The 12,248-nt window shown below is 46.9% G+C and overlaps 1 protein-coding gene across 1 annotated transcript in view; it reads left to right on the top strand.

Annotated features, from left to right (window-relative positions):
• Positions 1–11,495, top strand: part of ITPR2 (inositol 1,4,5-trisphosphate receptor type 2) — a 238,969-nt gene extending 227,474 nt beyond the window's left edge. The window contains exons 54-55 of the mRNA XM_019471985.1: positions 10,007–10,168; positions 11,409–11,495. Of these exons, the coding sequence (XP_019327530.1) occupies positions 10,007–10,168; positions 11,409–11,495 (249 nt within the window). The remainder of the gene's footprint in view (positions 1–10,006; positions 10,169–11,408) is intronic.
• Positions 11,496–12,248: the final 753 nt, after the last annotated feature.

Genomic DNA, 12,248 nt, shown 5'->3' with positions numbered 1-12,248 from the left:
GCAGGTGGCACCTTGTGGGATCTGCCTCTCACTCAGCCACAGCCAGACCTGCCAAGGGGCCTCTCCTTGGCCATCGTGTCTGCGCAGGCAAGGAGTTGTGCTCGCCGTGCAGAGGAACGTACAAAACCCGTGGGCAAGCATTTGAACAGAGCAAGCGATTTGAGAGCAGGTTGATAGCGTTCAGGCCCATAAGGCTGAAAGGTGGCCGTTGCTTGGTGGTGTTTTGTCAAGAGACGCTTCAAAGAGAAACCTGGATCTTTTTCCTCTCCTCTGACTGATACTCAAGTATGTGCATTTATGCACGCGTATGGTATATGCATGATTATATCATTGCTTAAAAAACCAGTTCTTTATAGCCCATTGGTGATAGGTAATAATTCTTATTAATTTTAAAAGAAAATGTTGTTCTTTAAATTGTCCTTTCATACCGCACCATGTGCAAAATATATCAGAGTCAAAATGGGCCCAAAGCAGGAACATTCAGATCAGGATTCAAAGTGCCTCAACTCTGGCAGTATCCTAAACCAGAACAATCGCGCTGCAATCAGCAAAGCTCTGCCTGTGTAAAGCTGAAAACAAGGTCAAGTCCTGAGCCTCTGAAAAATGAATCTCCAGCTGAGTCTTTGTATTTCCCAAAGATTCTGTTACACCAAATTGAAGCTAAAGCTAGGAAATGGACAGTACTTGCAAAATAGAAGGTGACAGGACCAGAGAATTAAAGCTAAATGTGAAAAAAACCCATAAATTTCAACAAGTATGCCCCTGAATCCTGTGCTGCAAAAGATATGAAGTAGAGGTCATGGTTTGGGGTTTAACCATGGAGTTAGACCCTGATCCACTGGATCAAACCAGCACTTACATTGACAAAAACAGGTCAAAATTTGTGGTGTCCTGACCAGCTGAATGGTTATGTCTCTAAGGAGCAGACAGCATCTCTGTCCCCAGCAGTGGCATGATACTGTAGGCTATGGTTACATTGCAGTGGGATTAGTGCCATTGGCTTTTGTCTGAAGTTCAGTATCTGGAGTGCACCTGCTGGCATGTTTTGCAAAAGAAAATCAATATTAAAAGAAGAACAGGAGAAGGGGAGCTTTAGCGTGCTAGTGCAAGCAGTTTGATAGGAATGGCAAGGGGCGGGAGAAGCATCGTAATGCTGTTCACTTTAAACACAGTCAACAGGAAGCAGAAATATCGTCACCATTCAGCTAGGCATGAGCCAGTCTGGCAAACGGATGGTGAATTTGCTGAAACGATGTCAGGGGCAGCGGGGGAAGGAGAGGGAGAAAGAAGTTACCGCTGCGGGCATTTTGGTGGCGGTGGTGGGGCTGCATGAGCAGCTCAGCCCCTCTCCTGTGGCAGGGATGCCCTACACGGTGTGGCACTAAGAGGGGCCGCTCTCAACACTGGGGGAGCCGAGCCTGCAGGATTCAATAGCAGCACCCCAACGAGCTGCAAAAGAGGAGACCGAGAACTGCCAGGTGCCTCTGCGCAGAGGCTGCCATTGCATTACGCTGTGCTTCCACCAACGAGACAGCTGGAACTAAACCAGAGCCTCCCATGCTGCCATTAAAAGGTTCTTTTTTTTAAGGACATGTGCACTTAATGTCAGAATATTGAAACCATACCCACGTGAATAAAGTTACTAAGCCAGTGATTCATTGCTGTTTCAAATCTCTATCTAGCCACAGTAAATTTCTGCTCAGTAGTGACAGTCTGTGTCCACATGCAGGCTATGATTTACAGTTCTGCGTTTTGTATCAACAACATCTGTTTAACAAAAGAAAAAAAAAAGCCAAGAACATTTATTTTCTAATCTCTGTACCAGATGTTGTTTCGTTATGCACAAGATCCAGGGATTATATCAGAAATAATTTCATTATTTTAAATGAATAATCTGAAGTGTTTTTCCTAAAGCATGTCCCGTAACCACTAACAACATAAAAACACAGGAATGTGGAAAAATAAACTTGTGTTTTGCACAAATCTATAATTATATCTATTTTAAGGGCACAAATATTAAGCATCAAATACTAGCTTCAGATAGTAGTGTTGGGATTCTTGAAGATTTGCAGAGGAGAATATCAATTCTCAGGGTTGTGATAGAGATAAGGCGGCAGAGAGTGATTGAAACAGCGGAAGAAATCAACAGTTGAGAAATGCACGTGTGCCACAGGGACGGGAAGACGCAGGAAGCAAACGTGGCTTCAAGGAGAGTAGTGCTGGGGTGGGGTACAAGCTTAGGCCCTCCAAGCACACAAAAGTTGTGCCATGCAACTCTTGCGAGTCCCTGGCTGGCTGCGGTCCCTGCACACCTGCAGGTCCCCCGGGTTCCCACCTGGAGGGCAGTCGGAGGGTACAGTCTCAGTGCGCTGGTGACAAAGCTGCTTAGTTCGGTTTCTGCTTTCCACCTTCCGGGGTAAAGTTGCTCGGGGCTGAAGCAGGATCGCTTCCCTCGACGTGCTGGCTGCGCTCTTGCTGATGCAGCCCAGGTCATGGTTGGCCTTTCTCACTGTAAGGGCACGCCGCTGACTCATGTACTTAGCATTTGCATATGGTTTTGCCCACAACAATAGTGCGAGATCACATTCAAACTTAGGTCTCAACTGTAAAAAGTTATTTTCATGATCATTTCCATCGCTTAGAGGTAAATGCCAAGTCCCTTAGGTGTGTTGGATAAGCAGAAATTTTGGCGTGTTTGTTCCTGGAAAAGCAGGGTCCTTTACAGAGTTTCAAGCTGAGTATTGAAACTGCCACATACAGCACCCGAGAAAAATCTTCACAATTTGAGGTTTATTATCATTCCTCGCCATAATTTTTGCAGGGATATCACAAGCGGGAATGCTGATACTGAAACACTGAGACATTTATAACTGACTGGCCTGGGTATCAGTCTCGAAGAACTCACAATTCTTCAGAATTACGGTGATAGATGCTGTTGCAGCCCTCAGAAACGTTCAGCCAAGTTAAAATGAAAGTAAATGCATCAATGACGCTGCTAAAGCAGATGGTGGGTCTGTGTTATGGTTCCAACCTTCCTTCAGGGGGAAACAGATTTCTATATTTTTCCATGAGCTGTGGAAGCTGTAGCATGTGTCAATCCAATACAGACCCAGCCAGACCTATGAGTTTTCTTGTTGCATAAAGATTTATCTGTAATTGCCAAGGTTTATTTTTATTTTCCTTGAATTACTGTTGTGGATGCATATAGATGCATAACAATTCCTAATTTCCCTCCCTATATTCTTGTACAGCACAGATTGCTTATCAAATACAGTCTTAACATTAAAGTGTCAAACAGGATTTGCAGAAAGCTATTTGGGTTTGTAGTTTAGGATGAACATTTATCAAATTGTGGATTAGCTGAATCATGCACTGAACCAAATTATTATTGTCTGTGATTAAATCACAGAGTGGTTATTGCCGTGTGTCATCTAAAGCACAAGATAGTTTACATGTTTAAAATCCTTTTTTAAGGTGGCTATTGGAGCTACATTACTACAGACTTTTAGGACCAGACTCTGTCCCTAAGCAGAAAAATAATAGCTTTCAAAAGGTCGTTTGGACTGATCACTCTCTGCTTATACGGGCAACAGATCTGGGAAGGGAATGGATGGACTTATTTACGTTTCAGACACACGGAGTAATTTCTCAGTAAATAGATCTCTTTGTACCCGGCGCTAAAGTATTTATTCAAGGTGCTGGCTCAAAAAAGGGGAGTGAACGGCCTGTTCGTTCTCGTGCCTGAAAGGACACGAGCTGCCTGCCGAAGAGCAGCAATGCCGACAAGTTTGTTTGCCTTCATGCTGAGGCAGGGGTCCTAGGGTGCAACTGAGTCGCAGAGGGTGAAGCTGTGCCGTGCTTCCCGGCAGTGCCGCTCCTCAGGCCTGGAGGCCACAGGGTGACCGACGGTGGCTCCCCTCAACGCCAGTGCAGCACGGTTTTACCACCCCAGTGGGCACTTGAGAGGCTACAGTCTCTCTCAAGCTGTAGGAGGCTTCTGCCAGGCTGCCACGGTGGTTGCTGTTCATTGCACGCCAACGAACGTGTGTCGCAAGGTGGGATACCACGAACCGCCCAGCACAGCACACCGAGGCACCTTTGTGCATCGCATTCACGGCGATGTCCGTGCTCCTCTTCTGCACTCTTCAGTGACCATCTAGCTGAGGAGCTCGGAGGGCTGTAAGCATACTCGTTTTCTCAGCCTCGTTATTGGGTAACAAATAACCCTCCTGACAGCCGTCTCACTCGCCTCGCTGAGTCACCAAGGAGTGAATGATCTGTGCCAGGCAGGGGAACGGTGGGCTGGGGGACGTGGAGGCCCGTCTCCTGCTCTGATGCCTGCAGCTGGGGAGGTCACAACCCAGGAGGAGTCACGAGCAGTCGTTGCCGCTTTTCTTTTTGAATAGATAGGAGGGAAGTCCTGAAACGGCTTGTTTTCATGTTGCAATGAGGGGTCACGGGGTAGAAAGGGCTAAGAGTCACTGCAGTAGAGTCTGCTGGGGAAATGAAAATCTGGTACAGCTGACAGTGGCGTGGCACTCGGAGCCCATGGCAGTGGCACCGGCAGAAGGTATGCATTAGGCTGCCTTTGCTCCTTTACTTCATCCCCTTCATCCTACTCTTTGACCTATTTTCTCTCATTGTTATCTAGTAATCTATTTTTTAAAGGCTCAGCCCAGTCTTTTCTGCTGGCTGCAGCTGATCCATCTTGCTGCTAGCCTGTGAAACCAGCACCTTCTAAAGAAACGTCCTTCTGCCAATTACTCCAGAGGCATGGATTCAGCTCAGCGTGAGAGCTCAATTGAAGCCAGTTGGCTGTGCCAACAGGACAGGGATGGCGAGAGAGAGACTTTTTAAAAAGTATAGCAACTCTAAACAAATTTCTTCAGTCTTTTCTCCACCCATGCTCAACCAAAGCTAGCAAAATCAGAAAAATGGCAATGTCTTACCAAAGGGAGGACTTAGCCCACAGATCTGCCCTCCCCCTGGAAAGCCCACAGAAGGGAAAGAGAAAGTTGCATAGAAAACTTCAGGAGGCAAACACAGCCTTTTGCTCTGAGCATGCCTCTCCAAGAAGAAGGGTTTGAGGTTTCTCAGAAAACGCAAGTAGCAAATCCTCTAAGCCCTGTGATTTCTCAGGCGTGTGCCCTAGCCGTTGGCACCTCGCAGCTGGGTGTACCCAGAGTACCTTGCAGAGAGGTGTTCGCCCCGGGTGAGCTGTGATTCCCGCTGAGTCCCGCCAGCCGAGGGGGGAGGACGGAGGAAGCGAGCATGCTGGATCGCCACATGAAATGTCTGCTCTGCTCGTGTGCAGTCTCTTTGGCCGGCAGCCTTTTGGCTAGCCCCACCTGCCTTTTTTCTTTTTTTTTTTTTTTCCCCCCAAGCTGAACTCACGGAGAGGAGGCTGCGGCTCCTTTCTGTCCCTGCAGCCTTCCTGTCTGGCTGACTCTGTGCCCTGGACACAGATGTATGCTTAAATATGAATTCTGCGAGGCACACGTTATGATTGCGGAGGGAGTGTGGAGCGGGAAGATGCTGTGATCCATAGGTGGGCTGCTGCGGTTGGGCTGCAAATAGCTGCTGTCCTGTGCAAGAATGAAATAACAGTAACAATGTGCTGCGTTCAGCCCCAGTTGTTTAGAAAGAAGGTTTCAGTACATTTTAACAATTAATTCTGTGTCCAGACAGCTACTTCGTTTTTAAGCATCCCATCCACATACCTCACCCTTTGTGAGCTCATTTATGCTCAAGTTATGTCTTCTCGCGCTAACCTGGTGGCTGTTGATTGAGTCCTGTGACAGCTGTTTGCAGAGGTTTGCCCTGCTCCCTGCCAGCAGCCTACCTCCCTCATCCAAATTGCTGCTCGGTTCCAGGCTGGGTTCAAAATGTCTGAGTGAGCTCTATCCTGGGCAAAATGGTTGGATTTTTAAGAGTGATAGCTAAAGCGTGACAGATAACACCCTGCAAAATCCCATTCCCGCACCAGTTAAATAAGGCGAAGCAGAAGCACACCTGCAGCGTAGAGGAGGCATGTTACAGCTTTAACATGTGTTAGTTGGTCAAGGTGAACCCTGGACCGAGCCCATAAACATTTAAGTCCCAGAACAAATGTTTGGGGTTGTACAAACATGGTAACTACCTCCAGTTAATTGGCAAGCAATTACCTTGAAGTAAAAATAGCTTTCCCATAGCTGAGCAGTCACAGAGTGCCTGTACCCCTGTGAACACTTACAGATCACTAAAATTTTCGGCAGAGGAGCCTTGTCCAATTTGCCTTCTGGATCCTGGCGGGTTTGTGATCAAGTTTTCTGTCCCCAGCAGCAATTGCTGCTTGTTTGTGGTATAGACTCAGCAAATAGGGCTGTGCGCCAGAGCTAATTTTCATGCTGCCCTTTAATAAAGTTCTGCAGTTCATAATGCAATGAAAAAATAAGATAATATTGACCGGCAAAAGCATGCAGTTCAGCAAGGGAATATAGCTACTGCGTGTACTATAATGGAACTATCGGTGAAAGCTAGATTAGTATTAGTATTTTTAACTTAAAGACAGGTTGGCGAGCTAGAATGTGTTTCCTACTGACCTACTGAATTTTGAATCTTTCTGATACTTTGCATTACAAAGATACACAGCTGGACTGGATTTCATTAGATGTATATGCAGTAGAGAACCAAGAAGCAAAGTCCTGCCTGCACCCAACACAGCACTTAGGACTACCAAGTGAGAGACCTGTGGTCAGCTGTTTGACCTGCTGCCTCTCTGCTGCTAGGAAAAGCTATAAAAGTCAGTAGCATCTTTTCATGAGACCTCCGGTCCATGCAAACCCATCAGCTTCTCTTAGAACTTGGATCAAGTCCTTGCTTGATCCTCCACAATATTTTGGAAAAAAATGTTTTTCAGATTTTCTCAGTCTGTAACTAAACCACAGCTGGGTTTCTTTCTCGGGAGAGATTATCACAGCATTGCTGGAACGGCAAAGCTGGGCCCACGCGAATGAGTGGAGTCTGTCATTGAGTTCCCGTGACTCTGGGGCTCGTGGTGGCCGAGACGGGCTGGCATGTGGTTCAGAGTGGTTCCAGCTGAAGAGCTACCATCAGCACCACAGCGTCATGTGGCAGCAGGTGACATGCTGCGTGCTCTGTCCCTGTCTTCACCTGCTCCTGGTCATCCCTCTTCCCAGAAAGTATAATGCTGTGCCAAGGAGGAGGGAAGCAGGTGACACTGGGAGCCTCGAGAGAGGCAAGCCCACTGAGCCAGGACATCTGGCATCCGCACGGATTTCTGTGGTGTTCCTCTGGACGCTGCAGTGCGGTGGAGGGTCAGTCCACAAAAATCTTTCCAAGGCAGTCGGCGGTCTCTGCCTTGCGTCCCGGAGAAGCGAGGGAGTGGCAGATGGAAAACAAAACTAGCAAAGTGCATTTCACAATCCTGGCAGCAGTACTCGGCAAACACAAGAACTGCAATGATGGAGTCTCAGATTGCTCTCCCTGCGCAGCCTGGTTTTAGAAACTTTGGCGTTATGGCGAGCCTTGCCAAAAAGGGCTCCTAGCCCCTCAGCTGGCTCCTACGGTCATGTGGCCTTGTGTTTGGTATCTTCAGGTGCTTCAAGCAAGAGGAGCTGTAATGGGTGCAGATACTAGAGCTTTCCAGGAACCATTCAGATACAAGTGCAGCTCTGTTCACTGTAGCTCCTTTGAATTCACTTTCTGTGCCTGTAGTGGCAGACAAATTTGCTGGCAAACATTTTGCAAAAAAAAGGCATTGATCCAGAAAGGCTCTGTGCACAAACTAAGCTTAGTATAAATGAGTACACCTGTGCTTAACGCTAGGCACGTGATGAATGCTCTGCTAGATCCTAGCCAAAATAAATTTAAAATAAATATCGGAGCGTACTCGTAGAAGATGAATGCTGGTCTTATAAGCAGAAACGCATGCAGCAGAAATAGGAGTCTACCGCTCCGTGTGTCCGCTGGGGATATCCAGCAGGGAGGGTCACGTGCGCTCCTTTCAAGCTCACCAGCGGAGCTAGTGAAAACAGGTTTTGATTTGAATGAGTTATGACCCATTGAAAATGGCATCATGCGTAACCACAGTAAATTGTCATAATGAGATCACGAGGCTCAAAAAAGTGGGCAGCGAGGAAAAAGGCCTCATTCCACCAGCGCACACGGCTGACTGAGCCCTGGGCTGCAAAATGCAACGGAGGGGCACGGTCTTATTCCCTGAACATCTTGTCGTTTTAGCGACAGGACCAGAGGTTGCAGAGCCGGATGAAAACTCATTAGAAGTTTTGAGTTAAAAAGAAGAAAACAAGCCAAAATTCTTATGGCTTTGCATTTAGTCTTATCCAGGGTAACAGAGGGGACTGGGCTAATGCAAATAGTGGAAAAACATGAATACCATAAGTGCTTCCATGCTTACTGAGGGTTAGCTTGGTTGTTTCTAGACCATGTTGCTGTAGGAGGGAAGGGTTTGGTGATCAGGGCAGAGCACTACATAGTTGAAAGCAACTCTCTCTGGAAGCACAATAAAGCTGTATTCACTTGGCGCATCCCCGGGCTCTCAGCTCTGCCAGGCCAGCCCGTGTGGAACCTGCTCACGTATGGCTGCCCTGGGCTGCCCAGCCGTAAATACTGCAGAATCATTGGTGGCTTTTGTATTTTCATGGTGAGGCAAAGTCTGAGACTACAGTAAGTTCGATGTGCTTAAAACTTTAGCAAATACCAAGCCCAGACAACGTAAGTAGCACAGCTCTTGCCTGCCAGGAGTCTTGTAGGTGGACTTCTGGAAAGAACTCCTTTCTTTTACTGCTCTCCTCCTCTCCTCTTTTCCTCCTTTTCTTTCCGATACAGTGCTATTTGTGTGGGGCCATTCACAGTGCAGGAGTCTGGAAGAAACACACTCCAGCTCATTCTGTTTCTCTTCTAAAGTTATCAAGTGCACGTGTCCGTAGGGGCCCGTTGCAAAACACCATGCATATGATCTAACCACATCCTCCCACGCCCCCCAAGGTGGAGGGCAGAGGTGCGTTGATGTAACGCATCACCAGCTACAGGACCTGTTTCCCTCATCTCGTGCCTTAAGGCAAATCGGGTTGCTTGCCACATGGTTGCCTCTCCTCCTAGGCTCGCACTCTCCAGTCTCCTCCGTCTGGTAGGCTTTGCACACAAATATCTGTGCCCCTGAGCCATGGAGACAATTCAGGCTCATACTGACACGCAGCACCTTCCTGACTTGTATCATCTATTTACAGTATTTTTACCATTATTAAATTCATAGCCTGAGTCCATGAATAGAGAAACACTCAATGCCGTGCTATTCCATGCAGTGCTTGGTCCTTAGCAGGTTAGCCTTTGGCCGTGGGGTTGTGCTTGCATTTGCCTAAGGTGTACAATCTGAATAGCACGCTGAAGCCTAAGCCATTCCCAGGACCCCAGATCTTCTGTTGTGGGCAGCTGAATTCAATCCAAGGTCCCTCTGCTCTTGCAGTAGGCACGCTCCCGGCCAGTCTGAAGAGGACTCTGGCTTGTCTTGTTTTCCTGATGCTGGCTCGCTGACATTGCTGCAAGGACAGCCAAAACAGATGGAGGCCAGCCAAGCTGAAGAGACAGTGGGGAAATGTGTCCCTGCATACACTTAAGAGCAAAACGCAGGGAGCACTCAGGCTTTCCTGGTGCTAGTGTACCAGAGAAGTCTCCCCAGAGCTGACCCAGTGGGCGTTTCTGCATGCCAGAGCCGTGGATGAATGTGCCGACGCTGCCCACGCTGCAATACAGGTGCAGCTGTGGGGAACCAAGATTCTGCAGTTGGTGCCTTCTTTGTAGCTAAGGAGAACCAAGAATAAAAATGCTTGTGTAAAATACTTTCTGAACTTACTGCTTCTTAAGTTCACTTGCTGTGTGTCATCCACTGAGTAGAAGTCCTTCTGAGTTTTCGTTCTCTAGTCTCAGCTTAGCGGCGCTGCGTAAACCCCTACTAACATTACTAATTTTTCTAATACCCGTGTAGGAGAAGAATTTGGACTGGTTCCCTCGGATGAGAGCCATGTCCCTGGTTAGCAATGAAGGCGACAGTGAGCAAAATGAAATCAGGAACCTGCAAGAGAGGCTGGAGTCAACCATGAGCCTTGTAAAACAGCTTTCCAGTCAGCTTGCTGAGCTCAAGGAACAGGTAAGTGTCCTGCAGTGGGTAACAACCTGAGCACATGTGGGTGAACGTGCTACCTTTCATCAGGTCACAGTCAGGACAGTGTTACAAAAGAGACTTTTGTCTTAGAAAGGTTTTATTTTTCCCTCCAGTAAGCTTTCTGAGTAGATACACTGGTACGGGTTTGGAATGAAATTGTACTCCATTAGCAACAGCAGAAAACAGGTAAGGAGAAAAGCCGAGGGGGAATTAGTTATGAAATCCTCCCAGTGAGTGTGCGAGGACAGAGGGAGAACTGCAGAAGCGATCATGGGCTTTGCATATGCAGCTACTGCGTAACCCAGCAATAAAAAAGGCATAGCATCAGAAATAGCTGCATACTGATGGGAACCAGTAGAAAAGCTTTCTGAATCTGGCACTTGGATTTTTCTTCCCCACTAAGAATATCAACAGTGCTGTTGCGAAAACAATTCGCCGAGCCTGTTGCTTTGCTTGTGTCGCCCTTGTCTTTGTGCCCCTCCCGCAGCTCCCCCTTCTCTCCCGTATGGAGCACGAGCTGCTGGCCTCCCTTAAAGCCCTCCTCCTGCCTAAACCACCTTACTGTTTCCTCTCACTTCAGGATCAAAAGGCCAGCTCCTTCTCTGCTAAAGATGCTGGTCATCTCTGGTTTGCTCATTACAGTTTCAGAACAGCGTCTTTGTGTTTTCTTTATGGGAAGAACTTCAGTGGCATCAACAGAGTTATCTAATTATCCCCCTTCAAATCCTTCCTTAAAACTCTTTTTCCCTGTGAAAAACTCGACAAAGGTTTAGGCTGGATGTGCTGAGATCCTTGCTTATTGTGCTTACCCGTACTGTCGTGGTGGTTTTTTTATCCCCCTCTGGCAGAATCTGTTCTCTCCTCGCTTAAATTTAAACTCTCTGGGGCTGGGACCATCTTTTAATTCTGTGATTGTACAGCACCAAGTGCAAATGCTGACCCTCTGCAGGGCTACGCAACATGATAGCAGTGCAAATAATACACTGCAAGACCTGCCGCTGGATAAGAGTGATGTACAAATGAGAATAAAATGTCCATACTTTGCAGGAAACAGATCTCCCGCTTCAAAGGCATGTCTTGTAATTTTCAGTGCTGAAGAAAAGAATTCCACTCCCTGTTGTTTTGCTTATATGTATCTTGCTCTGCGACTGCTAAATAATAGTAAAAAGGAAAAAAAAAAAGAGAAAAAATTCTCAACTCATCTCTTTCTGCCTTTCCACCTTAGATGACAGAACAAAGGAAGAATAAGCAGAGGCTGGGCTTTCTTGGATCAAACACACCCCATGTGAATCATCACATGCCACCACCCTGATACCACGGGGAGAAGCCGTGACTAGCCTTTCATCAGTATTCCTGCTTTATTATAGAATAAAAAGCTGAGATTGAGAGGAGTGAACAGTGCCTATTGTTACAAAGTTAAAAACAACCAAGTGCCAAGATGTTAAGTGGTTTAGCTCTGGGAACAATTTGTAGCTGTTTTTCATGGTTGAAAGGGACCACAACCTAGAATGCGAGAGATACAAGGGAGCTCGTTTGTATTCGTCCACGGGGCCCGACTCAGCTGCGTTTGCGCTCAGCGACTCGATTGCTTCGGCGGTAGCTGCCGTGTGCGACAGAGGTCGGGGCAGCGTTTGGCCGCGTCCTTAGAGCTGCCTTCAGACTTCTCCCTAAAGCGCTGGGATAACCACAATGAGCAGAAGAAGGAGGAACGTTTATTAACGCAAATACGACAGCCTGGTTCGGAATCAATAGAAGTCGTTTCTGGCTTATTTGCCAAATAGCAACATTAGTCACATTTGCTTGGCATTTAGTATTTTTTAATTACCGTAAATATGTCAGTTGAGTAAGCAATAATGTTGCTTCAAGTAACTTCTACTAGGAGGGAAAGGGGAGAAACCTCAAAAGACTGAAAAAAAAAAAAGAAGAAAAAAAATTGAAAAAAGTTGCAAAGAGAAACATTAACGCTTTTGAATTTTAGCTGTCACCATGCGATTTCTTATTTATAACATGGAGCACAATGGATCTACAGCTGTGGGAATGTTATGCACATAACACTGACAACATA

Source organism: Aptenodytes forsteri, unplaced genomic scaffold (genome assembly GCF_000699145.1).
Source record: "Aptenodytes forsteri isolate BGI_AS27 unplaced genomic scaffold, ASM69914v1 Scaffold241, whole genome shotgun sequence".
In the NCBI taxonomy this organism is placed as follows: domain Eukaryota; kingdom Metazoa; phylum Chordata; class Aves; order Sphenisciformes; family Spheniscidae; genus Aptenodytes; species Aptenodytes forsteri.
Note: the sequence above shows the minus strand (reverse complement) of the source record. Positions and strands in the feature narration are given on the sequence as shown.